The 22,556-nt window shown below is 38.8% G+C and overlaps 1 protein-coding gene across 1 annotated transcript in view; it reads left to right on the top strand.

Annotated features, from left to right (window-relative positions):
* LOC146140922 (tyrosine-protein phosphatase non-receptor type 14-like) overlaps window positions 1–14,347 on the top strand; it is a 31,543-nt gene extending 17,196 nt beyond the window's left edge. Inside the window, exons 16-28 of the mRNA XM_083391483.1 lie at window positions 227–514; window positions 1,432–1,506; window positions 2,453–2,609; window positions 2,970–3,022; window positions 4,082–4,199; window positions 4,750–5,052; window positions 6,106–6,154; window positions 6,893–7,019; window positions 7,881–8,087; window positions 9,238–9,366; window positions 10,980–11,235; window positions 12,203–12,369; window positions 13,217–14,347. Coding sequence (XP_083247609.1) covers window positions 227–514; window positions 1,432–1,506; window positions 2,453–2,609; window positions 2,970–3,022; window positions 4,082–4,199; window positions 4,750–5,052; window positions 6,106–6,154; window positions 6,893–7,019; window positions 7,881–8,087; window positions 9,238–9,366; window positions 10,980–11,235; window positions 12,203–12,369; window positions 13,217–13,345 — 2,058 coding nt within the window. The 3' untranslated portion in view covers window positions 13,346–14,347. The remainder of the gene's footprint in view (window positions 1–226; window positions 515–1,431; window positions 1,507–2,452; window positions 2,610–2,969; window positions 3,023–4,081; window positions 4,200–4,749; window positions 5,053–6,105; window positions 6,155–6,892; window positions 7,020–7,880; window positions 8,088–9,237; window positions 9,367–10,979; window positions 11,236–12,202; window positions 12,370–13,216) is intronic.
* Window positions 14,348–22,556: the final 8,209 nt, after the last annotated feature.

Raw genomic sequence — 22,556 nt, forward strand, 5'->3', positions numbered from 1 at the left:
CTGAGGTAATTCAGGAAGGTTTTGAACACTTATGGGTAACTAAAACTGAGCTACAGGAATTAATTTTGAATATTCATTGAACTTTCTCAAATTCCCGAGCGTTTTGCCGCTCTGCCGGAAACCCAGGGCGTCTAAAACACTCTGCACACCAGTATTCGGCGCCTATGTCCGTCACTATACAGCTGAACCTCCTCTCTTATAATAATATCTCCCCTTTTTCAACCAGGGCAAGTCGTACTTCGTGTCCGAGCTGCAGCTGTACCGCCATTTTCCAGCACATCCAGCCTCAGCCTACCAGCAGCAGCAAGCCAGTACCAGCACCCCTGACCTCGCTCAGCACCGCTACAACGGGGTGTCGGCTAGCACCCCCGAATTGCACGTGGTCCCCGAGCTTCAGCGGGGGCGACTTCACCCTCACCCCCATCATCAACCCCTAGCCCCGGTGGAGTCCTTTACCGAGGACGGCTACATCCACGGGGCAGTCCCTCAGCCCGTACCTCCCGTGCATAGTCAGGTCAGTAGCTTTGGTTTGATTCAGGCGTCAACGGACTTAAAAGGGCCGGTTAGCTATTAAAGACTGGCGGGACAGATATAAATTTCAGATTTTTTATAATATTTTGCATTTATCTTCTTTGACATTATGTTTTAATGAAAAGAAAAGATAAAAAATACTTATCAACCGGATAACCGCAAAATATTGGCGATCGAGGGTCGGATATGAAATTTTAGATTTTTTTATATAAACTTTGGATTTATTTTCTTTGACATAAGTTTTATAAAAAAGAAAAGACAAAAAATATTGATCAAGCAGATAATCGAAAAAGATTGGAGGTAGCATACCGGATATGAAATTTTAGAATTGACCTTATTTGACTTAAAAAACATTGCTTTGTGTGTAGTTTTTTTTAAATTTCATAAAAAAATAGTTTGAGTTTCATTGGACAACTTTTCAACTGTACTTATCTTCATTGTGAAAATGTTTCGCGGGCCAGATTAATTGACTAGGCCAGTGGTGCTCAACCTTTTTTCTTTTGTGGCCCATTTACGTTGCAAAAAATTCTGTGGCCCAATAGTTTTATGAAAGAAAAAAACAAAACACAGCATAAAGTTTGTCAAAACAGATTATTTATTCAACTGTGCATTAGTGAGATAATTGCGGCTGAACAATAAATTTACATTCTTTTTTAATTCCGCCCCAAGCCATTATTCCTGTAAAATCAAATATGACACAAATGAAACTAAATCTAGCTTTTTCAAATTGGCCTGTGGCCAACCTCAAGTGTTCTTATGGCCCACTAATGAGCCATGGCCCACTGGTTGAGAAATGCTGGACTAGGTGGACTGGATTTGACCCGCGGGCTGAGTTCAGTGACCCCTGATCTAGAAAAAATTCTTACTTCCTCGATTTTAACGTTCTTCCTTCATTCTCAGCCCATCCACGTTTCTACCAGCTTTGACCACAGTGAACATCGCATCGCCGGTCAACATCAAACTCCAGAACAAAACGTAAGTTTCCTTTCTTTCCGTTGACATTTTCATGTGAGCTATAGCGGCCAAACCCAAGCAGGTCATCGTATATATTAGCAATCAACATACGGGACCCGCAATGCTCTTGATCTGACGTTTCGATTTTTGTCTTTTTTCGTCACACTTGTTAAATAAAAAAAGAGTTACACACTAAAGTGTAAAAACAATCCGATTTATTACGTAGCGTTCAAGTATACATACACCTGGGTCGCTTTTCTGTGCTAATTTCCCGGTTTAATTTCGTATTGAATCGGAACACATTCTATACCCGTCTTGAAAAGTCTTGAAAAACCCAATGTTTTTTCAAAACTTTTTAAACAGTCTTTGAATTTATTTTATGCAAGCCTAAAAGTTTTATTTTAAAGCGGCGTTAAAAAAACACAAAATGATTTTACAATTTGCGTGGCATTTATACTGTAGGTTTCCGAAATATATTAAAAAAACGTCGAACATTCCAATTTAAGATCTTTAAAAAACCTGCAATTTCATTTGGAAAGCCTTTGAATGTCTGTGATTTTTTATTCTTATAATATTGTGTGGCAGCCTTGTAGCGATACTACCACCTAGGTTCAGCTCTTATCCCATAACAATAAACATCCAGAATTCTAGGCCGATTTGCTTATCCAGTTGCTAATTAAAAAAACTCTTCTTACGAAAGCCTTTTATATGTATTGTATACGCCTTACGTTTGTGATTAACCCCCCGGTCCAAATACATTGTGTAGTACCAACCGTAGTTTTTCCTCTATGCATGACTGGTGTGTATCTTTCCTTGTAAACAGATAAACTCAAAGGTTTAAAAAGCTGAGTAAAACCAGGACCAGACATTTTTTAAAGAAATATGTACTTCGCCTATTCTGGCATCGTTAGAATAAATTTCCTTGTAAAATATGATTATTCAGATCACCAGCTTTTATGTTATTTAGGTCCAGGCTTACCTCCAGCAAGTCACCCAAGGTGTGCGGCACGTATCGCCGCAGGAGGGCGCCACCTACTCGCACCTGCCACACGCTGGCAGCAAAGAGCACATCATGATGGACAACTCAGATCAGCCCCGGCAGAATCCGATCAACATGACACCTAGTCAGTTCGATTATCCTAGTACAATTTAAACTTTGTTTTTTTCTAAAATGATGCTTTTGGCAGACGAAAGGACAATTACATCACGCTGTTCTTTTAAACATTGCAATATCGTATTTCATTGCAAATTATATGAGTTTTATGATTTCATGGATTCATGGTATGTAATACAAAAAGGGTATTTTTTGGCGAAATGGCAAAATTTTTAGTCCTGAGTTCTTTTACCTGAAAATATAAAATCATATTAATTAATAGCAGTTAAGCAATACCATACTTTCAAAGATGATTGTTGCTACTACCCTGTTACTTGGTAAGATTTTCTAGCTGGTTTGGCAATTTTTAAAATATCATTTTGTTTTCCAGGCGGTCATCACGTGGGTTCCTCCTCTATAAACAGCGGTAGCCACCACAATTTTGTAAGTGTTTGAACTGTTTTTAAACGTGCAAAGCTTTTAAAACTTATTGGTGACAGATGTGTACGTTTATACACAAAAAATAGAAAATAAGATTTGTTGTCGGTGCGATCGCATGCGGCTCTCAACTGTACATTTTGCGGCTCTCACTAACGGAGTGAAAAAATAGTTAGTAGTAGCAGAATTACAACAAAGGAAGTAAAATAAATCAAGAATTAATGAATTGTATCAGCAAGGATCCCGAGTACGAAGTACTAGTGTTACTGGTTTGTGACGTCATAATATATTTAGTCCTGCTCGACAAGCTATGGCAATAAGAAATATTTATTTCAACAGTGTTCTAGTTAGCCTAGGCCAGCGTAATGTATATTTGTTGTTTTCTCGTTGCTTTCTTAATATTTTTTAATTATATGCCTACTGTTTTTTATGCGGCTCCTTGCAAACCTTAGGTTTGAAATTCGGCTCTGGCACTAAAAAGGTTGAGAATCACTGAACTAGAGATATCCAATGTCAACTGTTGGTAGGTCAGTGGTTCTCAACCTTTTAACTTTCGTGGCCGATTTAAGTTGCAAAAAAATTCTGTGGCCCAATAAATTTTTATGAAAGAAAAAACTGTAAAATAGGTTTAGACTGTGCATTAGTGAGATATTTTCGGCTGAACAATAAATTTACATCCCTTTTTAAATCCTCCCCTAATTTTACATACCTTTTTAAAAAGTCAATATTTCTTTAAAATCAAATATAGTGACACAAATGAAACTAAATCTATGGAGCATAATGGTTGGAGGTTGTAGTAAGACGTAATAAGAATATCAAAGCCCAACTGATGTTGAAAATGAATAAAGAGTTATTCGAAACGTCCAAAATGATACCTACTTCTGTATAGGCTTTGATATTCTTATTACGTCAAACTAAATCTAGATTTTTTAAATTGGTCTGTGGCCCACCTCAAATGTTCGTATGACCCACTGGTTGAGAACCGCTGGTATAGGTAGTAGGTACTTTTGTCCGATACTATGGTGGTATCGGCATTCCTACATAACAACCATCCGTTTTTTTCAGGACCAGATGCGAATCCACCACGCGCAGGCGCCCTCTAACGCCACCATGCTGGTGTACGACAGCGACAGTGATGACGTCACGCAGGACTACCTTCTGTCGCAGCAACTACAAGATCAAGGTAAAATACTATGTACAGTATTTAATTTTTTTATAGGCCTGTCTAACTTTATAAAATAGAACTAATTTGCCGTTGGTGACTATCGTGATTTTTGTATAACTATAAAAAGGTAAAAGTGCGCAATGTAGAAGGTAAACGTTTTAACCTTTTGTTTGTGGTGGTAGTATCGATAAGTGGTAAGAATAGGTAAGTATAATAGTGTAGGGTAAATGTTGTTGAGTCATTTTAAATTTTAGTTATGCTGCCAAAAAAAAACCCTAGGGAAAAAAGCAGGATCGTACTGAATCAGGTTAGACACCACACTACAGAAAGCAAAGTTTCCTTATTTAAATAGAATCTACTTTTACAAAACATTCTTTAAAAAAATCAATTCGTGATCGACTTGTACTCGTTGAAATGTGCCCGTATTCGTGTAGCTCGTTATACGATACAGTGGGCCCGCAGAATTCTAGTTAAAAGTATAAGATGACTTTTAACAAACAAAATTTTTAAAAAATTCGCCCAACTTAATATAAACTCGTATTGGTTCAACCGTACTCGTATCCTGCAGCTCGCGGACAAATCACTACTCAGCGTGTAACGCGCAGCAGCGAGTTCCTTAGTCTGGAGCACCTCAACATCAACCACCAGGAGTCGCCCGAGCACCTGGTCCAGTCCCTCCAGCATCTCGGCATCCGGGAAGCACCCCAGGTAGCCCCAGGCCAACCCTCGGTACCCAACAAGCCGCCACCGCCTTACCCCGACGACCCCCCGACCCCGCTGGGCGACCCCGACGCGTTTCCGAACCGAATTCCCGCCGAAAATCTGTCGCAGACGTCGCGGCAGTATGCTGATTTGCCGGTGGTCGACCAAGGTACGTTCGCGTCACTCACGTCTTGTGCTTGTGAATAGCGATTTTCTACAAGTGTTTTTTTTTAAGCCATGTATTTTTGGTTAATGTGTTTGAAGGGCCATAAATTTTGAAAAAATGTTTTTGAAATGCCCTAAATTTAGGGTAAATTATTTTAAATGACCTATATTTTGGGTGTATGTTTTTTTAAATGCCCTAAATTTTGGGTAAATGTTTTTGAAATGCCATAATTTTGGGGTCAATGTTTTTTGAATGCCCTACTTTTAGGTAAATGATTTTTTGAATGCAATAAATTTTGAGTAAACATTTTTTAAATGCCCTTAATTTTGGACAAACGTGTTTCAAATGCTCTAAATGTTGGGTTAAGTTTTTTGAAATCGCCTAAATTTTGGGCTACGGTTTTTAAATTCCCTAAATTTTAGTCAACTGTCTTTTAAATGTCCTAAATTTTGCGTAAACGTGTTTTAAATGTCCCAAATTTTGGATAAATAGTTTTTAATGTCGTAAATTTTGATTAAATCTTGTTTAAATTCCCTAAATTTTGTGTAAATGTTGTTTGAATGCCCTAAATTTCGGATAAATGTGCGACCCATTGGTCTGATATCAATCGTTTGTTACTGGGTTTAAAATAACTAAGTATAGGCAAATTATTACTTGCGACACGCAAGTAACATGTTGCCGAACCTGATAAAACTTCGCGTTGGCGAATAAAGTCTATAAAAAATATTTAGTTGTTTGGCATTAACCTTATTTGACTTATAAGGTTAAACGAAAGTAGATGAATTAATTTCTTTGCTGTTGGTGGCTTTCGTTGTTCTTAGTATAACCCTGGCCCGTCCTTTTTATTTTAACCAAAGAAAAAACACAAATCACTCGCCGAAAAAATTAAGCCAGCGCGCCGCAGTTTGAATCATGACCCCTGGGTTTATGTTATCAACATGTAAAAGGGTTTGTAGTTTACTGCGTATAACAGCGAATCAAAATCTCATTTGATTTATTGTGCTGTTATGCCAACGTGACGCTCGACCAAACTTAAACCATCATTGTTTTCAACAGATTTCGAAGAAGACTTTGAAGAAGACGAGTACAACTCCGACAAAGACAAGTAAGGTTTTGTTTGTGGTCATTGTTTCTGGTATAATAATGTATGATTTTTAAGAACAAATTGCGGATTAGGTACGTCTATGCACACGACTAAGAAAAGACTACAAATCTCATCGCCACCAATAGTCCAAACATTTTCAAGTCACACACGCATACACAATACACATTACACATACACGTTGACGTTGTACACTGTACAATTTGTACATTGTACAAACACTGGGATCTGGCCCTTTCTGAAACAACGACAACTGCTTACGAATCGTATGATACGTTGTACATTTATGTGTATTTATCTTTCATTGGATATAAAATTAAATTAAAGAACAAACGAAGAACAACAACGTTTTTATATTCAAACGTCAAAAAACAAAGAGCAGCTTGAAGCACGAAAGGTGTACCGTTGAACAATGAAAAGAAAGACACCAATTAAACATAACAGAAAATGATAACGTGGCGTGAAAACATACAAGTAGAGAGCGCTTGACCCCTTTGTCAGCCTCAAAAGTCAAATGGTCTTGTTTTTGCTCAATATTTGCAGTTCCTCATTTGAAAGCCGGAAAATTTGCATCTTTTGATCATCCGGCTTAAAAATCGTGTAAATCCATCCCGCAACCAAACTAGTGTTGTAATGACCTAAGTTAATTACTTGACCCCATCTTCAATCATCAACGCTTCGACTCTCCAAATGCTATTGTGTTATGTTGTTTTAAAAAGTAATAATGCCTTGTCTTCACAGCGGCTCGTTTCGTAACGCCCGCCGCAGCACCTTAAGAAAAATGCCTCCCATGAAGCTTGCTGCCATCAACGGACTCAGCGTGTCTAGGAGGTCGTCGTCACCCGTCAAAGGCGAACCAGACGAAAGGGTAAGTTACGATTTGCTTCGGCATCTTGGCAATGTTGTTTGACGTGCGATAGTGTAGGTTAATGTAAACCAGTGGTTACCAATATTTTTGAGTGCAACCCGAATGTGAGTTTTGTAAACACCTCTCGGCCCATGGCACGGAAAACTATAGTATGTAAAACGTTAGTTCTTAGTGAATTTAGTGTTCTTAGAAAACGGTATAAATGGTTTGGTGGCGGTTTACTCCACTGACCTATTTACTAAACTATTCAGCTTCAATATTGTTCCGTAATCAATTAAACTTGACTTGTGAACTGATACCTGATTTAATAAAGGAAGTGAGTTGAATACCGCAAAACTGATTATGACTTTTTCCCTTCGAGAGTCGTGTTCGGGCCATGACCTATTCTGGAAACCACTGGTGTAAAGCAACGGCGGTTGTGGCTTGTTTAATTTGTTTATCTCACTATAGCCTGCGTTTTTATTTCATGTGACGGCTAATGCGACGAGAAGCCGTAACTTTTGGGGTTACCGGTCTCGTTTTAGTTTTTATCCCTCTTTGTATCTTGTTTTGCTTCTAGATCTTTTACCGATCTTAACTCTCCTAGCTTAGTAATTAACGTATAATTGAGGGTTATATATATATATTTGTATTTTTGTTTGAAATAATTTAGGTTAAAACATAAATGGAAAAAACCTTTGCATTATTTTAGAGATGTACTTAATCCAGGCCAAAATCAGTTGTCAAATTTCTCCAAAATAATAAAATTAACCTGTTTATAAATAATAGTGAGCATGATCCATACACAGTCCTTTGTTTTCTTTCGCTTGCTCATTATATTAATAGCGTGGTTTCACACTCTTTTATTACAAACCTTCGCAGGTCCTTAACCTCGAAGCGAAAGTGGAGGACGGTCACGTGATGACCGAGTTCGACAAGATCCCGCGCATGCGCAGTGGCGAATCGCCGACAGAGGCGCTCGCGAGTCGCGATCGTGTGAAGGAAGTAATTCCTTACCGAGACAACCGAGTCGAAATCGGGGCGAGTAGGGACAACCCGCTCGGCTACATCAACGCATCACACATCAAGGTATTTATGTAAATCGTTGCTACTGGGCAGAATGTTAATCGAAATATCTCCTCTGGCAGACTATGCAAGAATCTGCAATGTAGCTTGATAATAAATTGCAAAGCCAGAAAGGTCGAGTAAATGAACGTCATCTTGATTAGAACGTTTCGATGCGAACTTGTATCATTTTCAGTTAATGTGACTGAGAAGTAATAATTAATTAATGCTCCGACTGTAGAAACTCAGAATGATTACACTTGCGTCTCACCTTTGATAAGTGATGCTTTATTTTACTTCTCAGACACATTAACTGAAGTAACTGACTTACTCGACATTTTTGACTTTGCAATTCATTATCTCCTCTAGCAATTGCAAATATTGTACGAGCATTCAGTGCCTTTCAACCTGAAGAAGCGAATGGTTTAGTTCGTCGAAACGTTGGAGAACAAAAATAATTACCAGGGGAAATGGTTTTATTTGTATCAAGGCATTGCTGGTTGGTTTTTCTCATTTTACAGAGAGCCACTAATTTTAATTTTTTTTACTTTGGTTATTATATGTTTGCTAGGTTCTCGGTTTGTTTTACGTTAAGATTGCGTCACACATCAAAGTTTTGCTCGTGAATCAGTTACGGGCAAACTTTTTGTAGTTTAACACACATGCCCTTAAAATGTTTGTCTTTTTAAAACTTAAATTTTGCAAGACAATCGACAACATTTTCGGCTTTTGGTTCATATTAGCGTCCTACATCAAGGTATTACTGGTTTGATCAGTATTTAGAAAATGTTTGGTTAAAGGAACAAGCCTTTTGTTTAATTAAGTTTTTAAAAGTTCACTGAAGTGGCTTTGGCCCGCCAAGCTATTTAACCCAGGCCGCGACTCATTTTCAAAAAAAACTTCTTAAGGTAAAAATTACCCGTTACGTTTTCATATTGAGTTTAGAATATTTCTTTGAACAAATCACACTTGTAAGGCAACCTCTAACGTTTTCCATATATCACCATTTTCTCGAAACAATGTTTTTCACATCTTTTTGGTAAAAGATACACACTTTTTAAAATGTGTTTTTCAGTTCCTATTTTTAATCCGGCCCTCAACTCCCTACGGCGACGCATGAAAAACTCTATTCACCAAGCCAAATTTTACAAAATACTCCATCTCTGATTTCCAGGTTTCAGTGGCGGGCGTCCAGTGGCACTACCTTGCCGCGCAAACCACCTGCAGTGGCCACGAGAGTGAGTTCTGGGACATGGTGTGGCGGGAGCAAGCATCGATCGTCGTCCTCGTGTCCAAAGAAGTCGTGAGTACACAGCGTGACGTCATTTTTCGCGCCGCCGCTCTTGCGTAAAATCTCGCGACGCTTGTCAGAACGATATCCCACAACTTGGTCGTAAATTAAGTTCTTTAGTTAGTTAGACTACAGTGAAGAACCTATTAGCCAGTTCAATTATCACCTTTCGTGCGTTAAATTTTGCGTTTTTCAAAAAATCTCTAAATAAACTGGCGCTATAGGATACCTGTCCCGTAAAATTAAACGTCTGTTGGTTAAAGCAGGGGTTCCCAACCTTTTTTACACCCTGCCCCCTTTGAAAATTTCGAGAAATCAATGGCCGCCATATTTTTTCAGCCTTGTGAAATAATTAAGAAACCTTATTTTAATTGAAAACTGGTTTATATAGTAACCGGTAGTTAGAATAATAAAATGATATAAATACAACACACGATAAACGTATTCATTTTCAATTGTTTTCATGGCCCCCTTAAAACGGCTCATGGCCTCCAGGTTGAGAACCCCTGGCTCAAAGTGTCAAAAATAAACCTTTTGTATATAAATGGGCTGCAGCCTGTTTAATTTTCATCTTTTTCGACGACTTATAATTTGGCGCTGCACAGCCGAGATCTCCGGTGAAAAGTGCCTTGTAATGCAGACTGGTCTGTTGTGCTGTCAATTGGGGTTTATCTGTAGCGTTATTTTAAAAAAACATTATGTGTTAAACAGATTTTTTTTCTACAAGAAGATACGGACAACATTACGGACGAACAGACAATTCTTTATGCATGAAAACTTCATAATAAAAGAACCCACCCGTTAAATTAAATAGGGTAATCTGATGGCACTATATATAAATACAAATTGTATTGAAATGGCGACAAGCTTTCGCGCAGCCGTGCTTCATCTGGTCAAATTTGAAATTAAAGCAATTAGAATGCACGAAGTAGAAGCACAAGCGCAAGTAAAATGCGATAAGAATTATGAAATCCATTAATATAGGTCTTCAAACGGTTTGGTAAAATGAAACCCATTGTAGAATTGGCGACAGCCATTAGAGATTTAGCCGCTCTTGCGTAAAATGGGAAACGTCTGGCCAAGCTAACACCACTTCGACTTGCAGATAAATAGGTGACATCCATATTAATCTGAATCGCTCTTCCGTAAAAGTGTCAAACCGAATATTTGTTTGTGCGACCAAGCGTAAAAACGTTATAGGGCGACGGAGCACATTATGCGGTAAATTAAACGTCGTTCTTCTTTAAACTTCTATAGGGAAACTAATTGTATAGATAATGTTCGACTATCATTCAAGTTTTAGTCGTCGCGTTTATTTTGGATTAGTTAAACCAACTTATTATAGGCGCGTATTGCACTGAATTTCACGACCACCCAACCTCTAATAAGTTTACGCTGCCAGGCAAATAAGCCGAATGACTATGCTTCTCAAATAAAAGTCCAAAATCAAGGTATTTTTGCTTTGGATTTAGAAAACCCATAACTTTCAATAATTGACTTTAAAAAAATAATGCTATAATAGGAACACGGCAAACACCGTTGCGCAAAATACATCAAAATATTATAAAAATAGCACAGGGCTTTACTAAGGTATGAAAAAAAAATAACAACAATCCTACGTACAGGAACACGGCAAACATCGTTGCGCCAAGTACTGGCCGGGTTCGGACGCGGACGAGGACATTCCTTCCGCAGAGTTCGGTCCATTCCGCGTCATGTGCCGCTTCGACAACTGCGCGCCCTCTCAGCACCTGGACAGCTGCGTGACGCGTAATCTCGTGCTCGAACGGGCTGGAAGCGGCGAGAAACGAACCATCTGGATGCTCCAGTACGTCGGATGGCCGGAGACCGGCGTGCCTCAGGATACAGGCGACTTTCTAGGTACGTGTACCCACGTTTTTGGATAGTGGAATTCCGTGGTCTGTCTAAAGAAGACCTATGCCAACTACAGCCTGCGGGTAATATAATCCGCCAGCGGCTGATTACAAAGCCCACACAGAAGTACGTATCATTTCGAACGTTTTTAAATAAACTCAACGTTCAAAATTATACCTACTTTTGTATTAGCTTTAAAATTCTCATTACGTCTTACTACAACCTCAAGCCATTATGCTCCAAAGGCTGATTTTCCATAAAAGTGTTTTAGGCAAAAGTAAGCCTTAACATTGTTTTTTCTTGATTTCGTAATATTTTATTTAATACATTCCTCTTGTAAGGCATCCTCGCCTATTTCTAAACAAATCCGTCCCGCCACCCCCTGTATAAAATGGGTTATAGGCCATTTCTCGTGTGTTTTGGGTATTTTAACTAGGTAAATGGGAAAATGTTTCAACCTAAAGGCGTAATATCTTCCTTGCACAAAAAGTATCAACAATTACAGTCTACCCAACTCATTGTAACTAAAATCATTTTTTTCGAATTCGTAAAAAATAAAACATTTTATAAACGGACCGTCGGGCCATAATTTCATGGTAACACTGATTTCATTAAAACTAAAATTGCCAAGTTTCGTCCTAATTCAAACATCGGAAAGGAAAGATTGTGCCGAGTTGGTAAAAATTAGTCGATTTAAATTGGCAGTTAATACCCCAGCCCGCTTTTTTTACAATTTCATTGCGGTTGTCGCGCGTAGAATTAACGACATTTTTTTGGCTGAGCATATATCCAAACTTCTCACAACTACTGTTCTGCTGTGCTACGTTATTAATAAGCACCATTTTCACTCCAAAATGCATTATAGTCCCTACTACATTTTGATGAAAGCTCTGTCTACTAATTTGGTGTGATACAACATAATAAAATGGTTTTATGCAAAACAGAAATAAATTTAAAAAAACGCTTGTTTCAGTTTTCATGGAACAACTTGATTCGGTCCGTCGCCTTTCGCAAGAAGCCGGTGACTCCCCGGACGGTAGTTCCCCGCCACCTGTGGTAGTCCAGTGTAGTTCGGGCGCCGGAAGAACGGGAGTCCTCATTCTGACCGAACTTATGATCCAATGCCTTGAAAGGAACCAGGTAAAAAATTGGTTTGTCGCAGTTACTAGGACCTGGGGAGCCGCAGCTCTGGAGCCAAGTATTTTCACCAGAGCCGTTTTTTTGTGAAGCCGCAGCTGAAGCCGTTTTTATTATATATTTGACGTGAAGCTTCAGCCACTTTTATTATTTTTGTATAGCCTAGAGCAGTGCTTTTCAACCTTTAAAATTTCCATCCGCACGAAACAAGCACAGTAATTCGCATCCTTTAGTTTTATTTGTGAAATAACAATGAACGGTTTTGTATATTAAAACCGTGTAACTAAGCCTTGGCCAATATAAAATAGATAGCTTAAGCTGCAATGAACCACTATACGAGACTCTATTACTGTACCCGTAACGCATAAGTGGGCGCACCAGCTTATTTGGTTACTCTATTACACATAATAATAAATAAGTATGCACCATTTTTATCCGCACATTTATCCGCACGACGTTAATCATCCGCATTACAATTTTTTTCATCCGCACAAGTGCGTACCATCACGGGTTGAAAAGCAGTGGCCTAGAGCTAGAGCTGGGGCAATTGTTTTCTTTTGTCGATCTGTGGTTATTTTTAATGTTTTTGTGGAGGCTGAGCCATTTTTTAAAAGAGCTGAAGCTATGGGATTTTTATCTACTCTAGCTGAAACAACCCTGACGCCAATGATTTCTACATTCTGTTAGTACAAGGAACTCACATTGAAGGGGGTCTACAGTACCATACTATTCAATGAAAGATACCAATACAGTACAATAATTGTGATCTATAGCTGTTATACTTTTTGCTCGCCGCAAAGGGAGTTTATTTAAGAAACACCAAATCACACAGTCATATTTTATTTTCCAGTACACAGCGATCAACGAAATGCTGGGCGAGCTTCGCATGCAGCGAATGCACATGGTGCAGACCTTCTCGCAGTACAACTTCGTCTACAAGCTTCTCATCGCCTTCCTAAGAAAGTCGCGCCTCATCTGAACCAAGTACGATGACGTCACAACGCCAAAACCCAAGTGCCTTTTGCCACAAACGAACGAATTCGCCCGCTGTGTCCTTATTTCGTGCGCGTGTTTTCTCTTTTTTTCTATCATTATCGACTTTTGGTGTATAGAGTGGGCTGCAGTGCTTTCGTTGTTCGAATTGTGGGTGTTAAAATGTGAAAAGTAGCACTAATTGGCCTTAAACGACTGCTAGCAAGCAGTATCACTTTTAACTTTACAAAAATTGTTTCGGTGCAGTTCAAGGCTGTGTTACTACCTCTGTTTGGTTCAGCACGCAATCAATTCTCCTGTATTGCCTATTTTACGGCTATGAGTGCCATTTATTTGTTGGATGAAGTGCCTTTTTATGCAAGTCTAAAACAGGCCGTTTTTTTTAGTAAAATTGACCACTACTACAAACTCCTAAAAAATGTAACGTTAAAAAAATGTAAGGCAAAAACCCCCCTTTTTACTCCATTTATTGTTTAATAGTTCGGTCAAAAAATATAGATTTTAAGACTAAAATATTTTTTGTCCCGAATTGCATTAAAGTTTTCGATAAGTGAGAGCTATTAAAAAGGCGCCTGGTGTTGATTCTAAACCTCTATATTATAATGTCGCCTCACACCCTTCGACCTGCCCCTAGTCTAACAAGGACATCAGAATTATCTTTTCCGCTGTTTTGGGTAATTGTTTGGAAACTGATTGTGTAAGAAAAGCTCTTTTACCCACTGCAGCCCACTCAACTTTTACTTTTAGGGTTGCCAATCAGCGTGTTATTTTTACTCTCCTTTCTATATATCTTCCGCGCGGCCCTTTTCTCTGTTGTTTTTTGCCCTTTTCGAATTTGCGCGTTTTTATTAATCATGGACTTTTCTTATTACACAACGTTGATTGTATATCGTATTTACCCCCCTCTTGCCACCACTTAACCCCCCGCTACCCCCCAAACCTCACCCAAAAACCCTCGCGATGGTGCAGTAACTGCAGCGCTCCTCGACCGTCCCTCATAAAACACCTGCCGTTGCCTTCTGCGAGTATTTTGTTCAAGAGGATATGGTGGTCAACTTTACACTTGGCGAACTATTGCAGCTGCAACCATGTTAGCAGAAGCCTTTTTCTAGCTGGTAAGATTTAAGAAAGAAGGAAAGAAACTTTGTTATTATCATTAACTGTAAAAGCTATAAAAATAGTGTAGGTTACTTATTATCAGACTATAGGACAACTAGATAATTCTAGTTTTTTAATTCAGTGAATTAGACCAAAATTTGTGATTTGCTTGTGCTTTCATTCCAATGTAATTCGGCTTTTACCAAAAATGCTACTTTGTCACGACATTCTCAGTTGAAACAGAGAATTTAAACTCCTACTCTTCGGTCGGAACAACTCGTTGGTGAGTTTAAAAATCGGGAAACATTGCTAAAACGTATAGAAGATACAACACTAATTCTAATCTAATTTAGAAAACTTAAATAATTTAATTTTATCTAAAATAAATCAAGTTGCCAAAGTCTGCTTATTAGTGCAGCAGTTCCCAACCGCGGTATCCATTTCTAGCGGGCAAGGATGCCGAGCGATATTTTTTTTTTGATTCCAAGTTTGTTCTATAAGAAAGAACCTCGAAACCTTGTTTGTGTACGAATAGTGTGCGAATCATGAAGGTTTTTTAACCTTCTGCACAGTTAATATGTGCTGTTTCAACCAGTTAGCCAAAATGCTTGTAAGGGTACCATTTGTAATTTCTGTAGAGTGCAGTAAGCTAAAAAGGTGGGGAACCACTGTGTAGTGTGACGTTTTTAAACCGACTAGTCTATTAAATAAAAAAAGCTTTACATTTTAACTATCCCAGGAATCCGTCACAATTCGCCAAAATATTCATTGTCTGTAAGTGCGGATAGGATTCTTCTATTCAAGTCCAGTAACAATGTTACGGCCGGCCTGCTGTTTTAATTATTTCACCAAATCGCTTCCCAAGCACTAGGCAAAAGTTTACAAAGCGAAGAAGCGCCTAACATAGAGAGCTAGTATAGCAAGTGCGGCACCTACACCTTTATAACTCGAGCGTAACAGGTAGCCGTGAAGTTTACGCATTCTTGGCTGCGTTGTGGGTCAAAGCAGCGAGCCTGAGCTTGGTTACAAGGCTATGTTGTATGGCAGGCAAATCATTGACTTTTTATTAAATTCGAGGTGTTTTGTGTAGCACCTATTCGCAAGCAGGCAAAGAGCAAGTATTTCCCGGAAAGGTAAAACTTGACGTTATTGACAGCTGCAAAAGACGGATTAGGCTACACCAATGTAATTGTAAATAGCAGTGTCTTAACCATTTTTCGTGGTATGTGCTACTTTTTTTAACGTTTTTATAATGAACTTTGCTTGAAGCTGCACGTTTAAAATGGACAACTTTCACAAACTAAATGAATTCCGCAATAAATATTGCGGGAAATTCATTATTATTGAAATGGAATATTATGACAATTTAAATAGGCTATTTCATAAACTTTACAATTTCCGTAGAATTGTAGGCCTACCATATTTTCAGCACCCAAAAAGAGGACTTTTTTTGCTTGCAAGTGAAACGAAAGTAGAATTGTTACGTTTTAGAAAAACGTATCATATCCAGTATTGCATTCAGCTTCGAAATTAATACGACTTTGTCTGAAACAAGATTACTTCTGGCGTAGTTCATCAGTAAACAGAGTTTTGCTTTTCAGCATTATAATGTATAGCTTATTTTGCCCTATTGTTGTCTAAATTTAAAACAATGAAGAAAGATGAAAGCATCTGCTGAGAACCACCTGTATGCCATAGACGAGTGGTTCTTAACCTTTTACAGCCCCCTTGGTAATTTTCCTATGCCTTGCGCCCTGCTCTCTACGAAAAGCAATTCGACATTTTTAATTAAATATCACTGAGACAACTCTGGTCCCATTAGAACAAAAGGTTGGCCACCAAATTGCTTTAGGTTGAACATTTCTTAAATGTTTTTTTTCCAAATATTTTAAATAGGGACACATTTTTTCTAAAATAAATCCGCAAGGCTTTGTTTCAAAAAGTCCCAACTTTGCTTTTTAGTTTTGACATATATAGGCCACGCTTGATATATATGCCAGCAAAACACTCCTTCTATGGCGTATTTTCTAAGGAAAACGTCAATTGAGCTATATAGCCTCGTGTGTGAAAGGCCCACAGATCTTTTAATGATGCTTTTTGTTGATTTTAGCCCTCCCTAAAACAAATATAAATCCAACTGCGCTATAGTTGGCTTTCGTCACCAAATTGTGTTTTATGTTTACATTCCGGTAACTTTAAGGTTGTTCATTGCTGTTGGATTTAAGCAGCAGGACAGAGTTAAGGTTGAATTCACTATGAAATAATAACACATCTCAAAATATTCTTAATGAAAGGCATTAACATTTTTTAAGTGAATTTTAACCGGATTGCTCTTTTACGTTGCACCAGTACGTAATTATATTTGGGTGGTGGTAGTATGGATTTAATTTTCCCAGTTTTGCATAATTTTAGTGTTTTTTCGGAAATTAATTTAATTTAGCCGGGTAAGTAGCCTTTAGGACAGTGGTTCCCAACTTTTTTGGTCCGCGGCACACTAAAAATATCTTATATAATTCGCCGCACACTTTTAACAGAACAACAATAGAGTCACTTTACAATCACCCTTAACACGCGACCAACTACATAAATGTCTCAATATTATCAATTTTGTAATGGGTAGTAGGCTACGTGTTTAAGTTTAAAATGCTTGCGTGTATGCCTATTAGTAATACAAATACTCTATTTTCAAAAATTGCAAAAAGTTTCGCGGCATACTTGGCAATCTCTCGGGGCATACTGGTTTGGCAATCACTGCTTTAGGATGATAGGCTATTTGAGCGGATCAAACTTTTACGCTTGCACCCGTTAGTGAGTAATGCGTCGATATGAATTAGTTTGGTGTCCGGGTGAATAGCCTTTTCCCAACATTTTTTCTTTTTGTTTTAGGATAAAATTTGTTTCAACAAGCATTAATACCTTGCTCTTTGCTGATGCTCTGCAGATGAACGCATTTAATCTAGATGTCCATTGAGAGCGAACCAGGACCAGACAATCACGATGAACGCTTCTGGAAATTTCTCTCGATTGAACCAAACGGAATGGATCGTGGCCGAAGTTTTCACTTTGCTTGAAGTTTTCGGGGTGATTTGGATTGCAGTGGGTTTCGCGGGGTTCGGAAAACGCGTCGGAAAATGGAAAACAGACTTCCGTCATTCCAACAACAAGAACACGATCTACACGCCAATATACGTCAGCACGCTCTTGGCCGCCGCTTTCGCCTTTCTTCGCTTGATTTCGGATCAGGTTGCTTTTAACATCGGCTACGGCACGCACTCTTCGCTACACTGTAAAGTCGCAATCGCCGTTTCCTTGTTCTTATTCCGCTGCTTCTACGAGTCCTACTGCCTGGTGCTCTGGTTCCGGCTCCACTATCTCTACGAGCACATATCCCAGGTGCACGCGGTTCACCCCAGCCTAAAGGTCTTCAAGTGGCTGATGCTGGTTCTCTTCTCGCTGGGTGTTTTCGCAGGCTACGGCCTGTTGGCCTACGTTCTGGTGGTGGACAATTCCGAACGCGGCTGCGTTGGCCGCAACTCGAAAATTACCATATCGCTGCCTCTCTTTATAACGTTCGGCGCAGGCTGGCTCGCCCAGGCCATGATGATCTTCCAGTTCTACCTACCACTTCGCTTTCAACTGCGCGGGCGTAACGGCACCGAAATCCGGCGAGTCGCCAGGCGCTCTGCGTCCATCGCCGGCGTGACTTTCGTCGCCGACGTGAGCGTCATTCTGCTCAACACGTTCGCCCTGCCGCCCGGCACAGCTTCCATGGTCTCACTGGCGATGTTTGACGCCGATATGGCCGTTAACCTGATGTGCGCGTTGCTTACTTTCGCCCGTTGGAGGGAAGTGCTGGCCTGTCGGGGCTGGGGCTCTTCCGGCGACAAAATCGGGGCCAATGCTGGACAAAAATCGCCGCGGGTTGAAGTGAAAGCGATAAACACGCTGAGTTAGCCGTCACGTTTTAGTTAAGTTTGCTTAGCGTGTTCCGGGTATTGTCGTGTTTTGTTGCGATCGTACAATTGTTTTAGAATAAAGTAAGCGCCCCACCTGGGTATCTTTATAGGAGATTAAGTAAATAGCTTTGCTTCGGATTGGTCAGGTGTTTGACGGAGTGTTCTAATGACTTGACTTAAGTACACTGAACTCACCGTTTTCAAATGACTTGACTTGACTTAAGTCTTTTGGACAAATGACTTGGGTTAAAATGATTGTTTGCAATAAGCATTACTTATAAAATTACGTTATCTATCTTAAGTTTTGCACACAAAACTATTTCCTTGCTATATGTTGCGTTTGGTCTATTTTTAACTTAAGTTATCGGTCACAATCGAACGAATTTACCAATTATAATACTTTAGCATCAATTTTCTGAACAAGGACTTGCTTGAAATATCACTTGACTGGGTCTAGTGAATTATGCAAAAATATTTACTTGGACTTAAGTTATTTTAATACGAAACTAAAAAAACAGGTGGCAAAAATCTAAGAAAAATGTCGGTAAAATACAAGATTTGTAATACGGATAAGCAGTGGTCCAACCCGTCGAGATAATGCCAAGTAACCTCAGGTCAGTGGTTTACAAAGTATGGGTCGCGACATAAACATGGGTCGCGCAAGGTCAAAAAATGGGTCGCTCTAAGGTGATTCAATCCTGCGCAAACGAACTTTTTTATTTCATTTTTCAAATATTTTCAATTCAATCATAACTGAATTATGACATGATAAACTTTTCACGTGGCTTCAAATCTGTAACCTGGATTATTGCATCATAAGTGGTTTGATGAACGTTTTGATGACCATTAGCCAACTACAGTAGCTGCTAAGACTGGTGTAAGCTTTTAGTCACCAAACAAGCCACACTGATATTATGAAGGAAAAAAAATCACTTTCACCAATCAAACTAAAATAAATCAATCATTTGTTCGTAATCAATTATTGTTTTTATAGAACTGTGTACTACATCTGGTTGTCTGTGTCTTTTTCTATTTCATGCATGCCAGAAAAAGGTATTTTTTGATATTTGAGGCTTGGGTCGTGAGATGCTCATAAAACTCCGATTTGGGTCGCGCACAAAAAACACTTAAATCGTATTCCAAAATTCTGATGCCTTTCCGGCTTAACTTTATCACTGGTTGGATTTGTTTAAGCACGGAAAGCAAAAGTTTGTATAACTGTAGAAAAAAATGTTTTGATACAAGTAACGTTCGACTCGGTCAAGCTTGAAATATGCTCTTTGTTACGACACAGCGGTGGTCTGATTTGTCACCGGATTGTGAGGACGTGGAAATTTATTGCACGTAGGCTAGTGCTCTTCAATTGAATGTAGGCTACTGTGGTGTATTAGAAGTCTGATAACAAATCTACTGTGTGCTTTTTTCAGGGCTGTAATTTAAGCCAGTTAAGCGCAGCACACACTTTAACCTTACTTCACCATTTACCTCAACCAAAGTGAATTCAACACCCGGTTTCGTTTTTCGATATTGGATACTAAATCAACATTGTGAACATTTCAAGCTTAATTACGATAACTTTGAGATAGTAAAAATCTGCAAAGTTAATGTACTCGCGAACTCACTAAGAATTGCAGGGCTTCAGATCCGGGAATTGGACTCATGACTTGACGGAGTCGGTTTAGTTTGCTGACACTACCCTAGTCCGACGTGCGCATGCGCAGTACCGAATTTCGCACCTGATAAGGTCGCAAACTGTAAATTGTCTTGCCTATATATGATGAATATGTCACGTTTCCTCGAAATTAATGTTTCGCGATTGAAAGGTTAATTGCAAATCAAAAGATAAATTGCAAACACTTTTCCATCTTCAATGTTTTTTACTTGATTTCTTTAGCCCTTTTGCGCACGAATTTGACCGACAACGGCACACTCTTAAGGTTTAGTGTTCTGTTTTGTCACGTAAAAGGCTCTTTTTTTAGACAAACCTTTATATTTGAAAGACATAGATTTCGAAGCCGCCACTCAATGACAAGTGGAAGCATCTGTTATCATCCGACATCGTATCGATCCAATGGCAAATTAGTTTTATGCATTTAAAGCAGGGCTGTGGAGTCGATTTAAAATAACCCAAGTCCGACTCAGGCCAAAAAAATACCCCAAGTCCGACTCTCGAGACCGAAATCCGAGTCCCTAATCCGACTCCGGTTAAATGTTCGATTTCATCGAGCCCGGGCCCAGCTTTGACTCTACAGACAGTAGGAAACATCCTACTAATAAATATACAACAAGCAGAATTGTGCGTTGGTTCGCTGATAATATATATTCAATGTATAAGTTTCGCATTATAGTCAATTGCAGATATGAAAACGATGATTATTTTCTAATATATTAATATCACATAGGGGTCGCGCAAAATAAATGGCAATTAAAAGTAAGTTACAGACTAAAAAAAGTTGAAACACATTCTAAAATCGGGAGAAAGTATAAAATGTGCCTAGCCTAATTGTTTTAAAACTAAGGTTTCTCATCCAACGCAGCTTTTTTAGGAAAACATCAAAAGAGGAAACGTCTCATATAGGATTCAATTAGGTGGCTATAAATTTTACCCTTTTTGTCAGTAATGTTATCTGAACGTTGCGAAAGCGTTTAGTATATACTCAGTATTTGAGCATTAAAATTAAATCTATAGAGTTACAATTCGTAGAGCAAAAAGAGCCACACAGTGATTTAATTACAACACTGGGCACAAAAGTGGGTATTTTCAAATGACTTGACCTGGCTTTAGTCTTTTGAGCAAAATTACTTGACTTAAGTCTTTTCGACAATGACTTGACTTAAGTCTTTGAACATTTCATTTTTGTTAAAATAAGGGGTTTTAGATAAGCAATTTTTAATTAAATTGGTGTATTTATTTCAAGTTTTGGTACATAAAACAGTTTTCTTGCTATATGTTGCCTTCTTGTTATTTTTTTTAGTAAGCTCATAAAGTAGCAATATTCGGCGAGTTCTAACAATTTTATTAGTTTGGCGTTTTATTTTTATGACAATGATTTGAATTGTAATTGACTTGCTTCAATTATGACTAGATTTGTGTTATGTTCGCTTTCAAACTTGCAAAAAGTTCAGTGAAACTAATTGGGTCTCCAAAGCTTGGCTGTTAAACTGTACTCACGCTAAGCATTTGGGTCGCTGCGAAAAAAGGGTGAGAAACCCTGAACACACGCCAACTCCATTGTCTGATTAAGCCGACACTACAGACTCTTTCAGATAAATGGGAAGGTTATATGTCACGGCTCAGTCTACGCCAGTGTTTCTTAAACTGGTGAATGGTTCACCCCAGGGTGAACAAAATTTTTGCAGGGGTGAACCAACCAAAAGGGGTGAATAAGGGTGAACCGTCAGAAATGGATGATAGCTTTGCAGTAAATCGACTACTTAACTGTTGTTTTTTTGTGTTTTTTTGCTTATTGTAATAGTGAAGTTGGTTTGCACGCGAGTGTTTAAGTACAAATATTTGATTACTGTGTTTTGTGTTTTTGTAGCTTTAAATTTCTGGACTCGAGAAATTGTAGATTTGCAATGGTTAAATTTAGCTTGAGTTGATCTTAACAAACATCGAAACAACCTAAATCTTTTTGTGCTGTTATATATAGACGAGATAGTTTTATCATATCATTAGACAAGGGTGAATGAACTCTGAAGATAGATGCTAGGGGTGAACAAAACTAAAAAAGTTTAAGAAGCACTGGTGTACGCGTTTTAAAAACGCTCTTGTCAGGTAGTTTACAGGGATCTCTATGTGCACGACGCACGTGAACTGAGGTTTAGTAAAACCCATTTTTATTGCCAGATAAGTAATGAGCTTATCTTGATGTGCCACGCTGGTTAGCAGGCATAGCCCGCACGTCAACTGAGGTTTAGTAAAACCCAGTTTTATTGCCAGATAAGTAATGAGCTTATCTTGATGTGTCCCCGTGGTTAGCAGGCCTATAGCCCGCCAGTGTAAAGGTCATTATCTACTTGCACACAGTTCATAGGAGAACGGTGAACACTTGAATTAAGCGTTAATCAATCACAAAGTGACCCGACAATTAGGAAAGGTTTGTATGTACTTAACGCCCACACCCGGATCATTATTATGGC

Source organism: Ascidiella aspersa, chromosome 6 (assembly GCF_963924565.1).
Source record: "Ascidiella aspersa chromosome 6, kaAscAspe10.2, whole genome shotgun sequence".
NCBI classification, from domain to species: Eukaryota; Metazoa; Chordata; class Ascidiacea; order Phlebobranchia; family Ascidiidae; genus Ascidiella; species Ascidiella aspersa.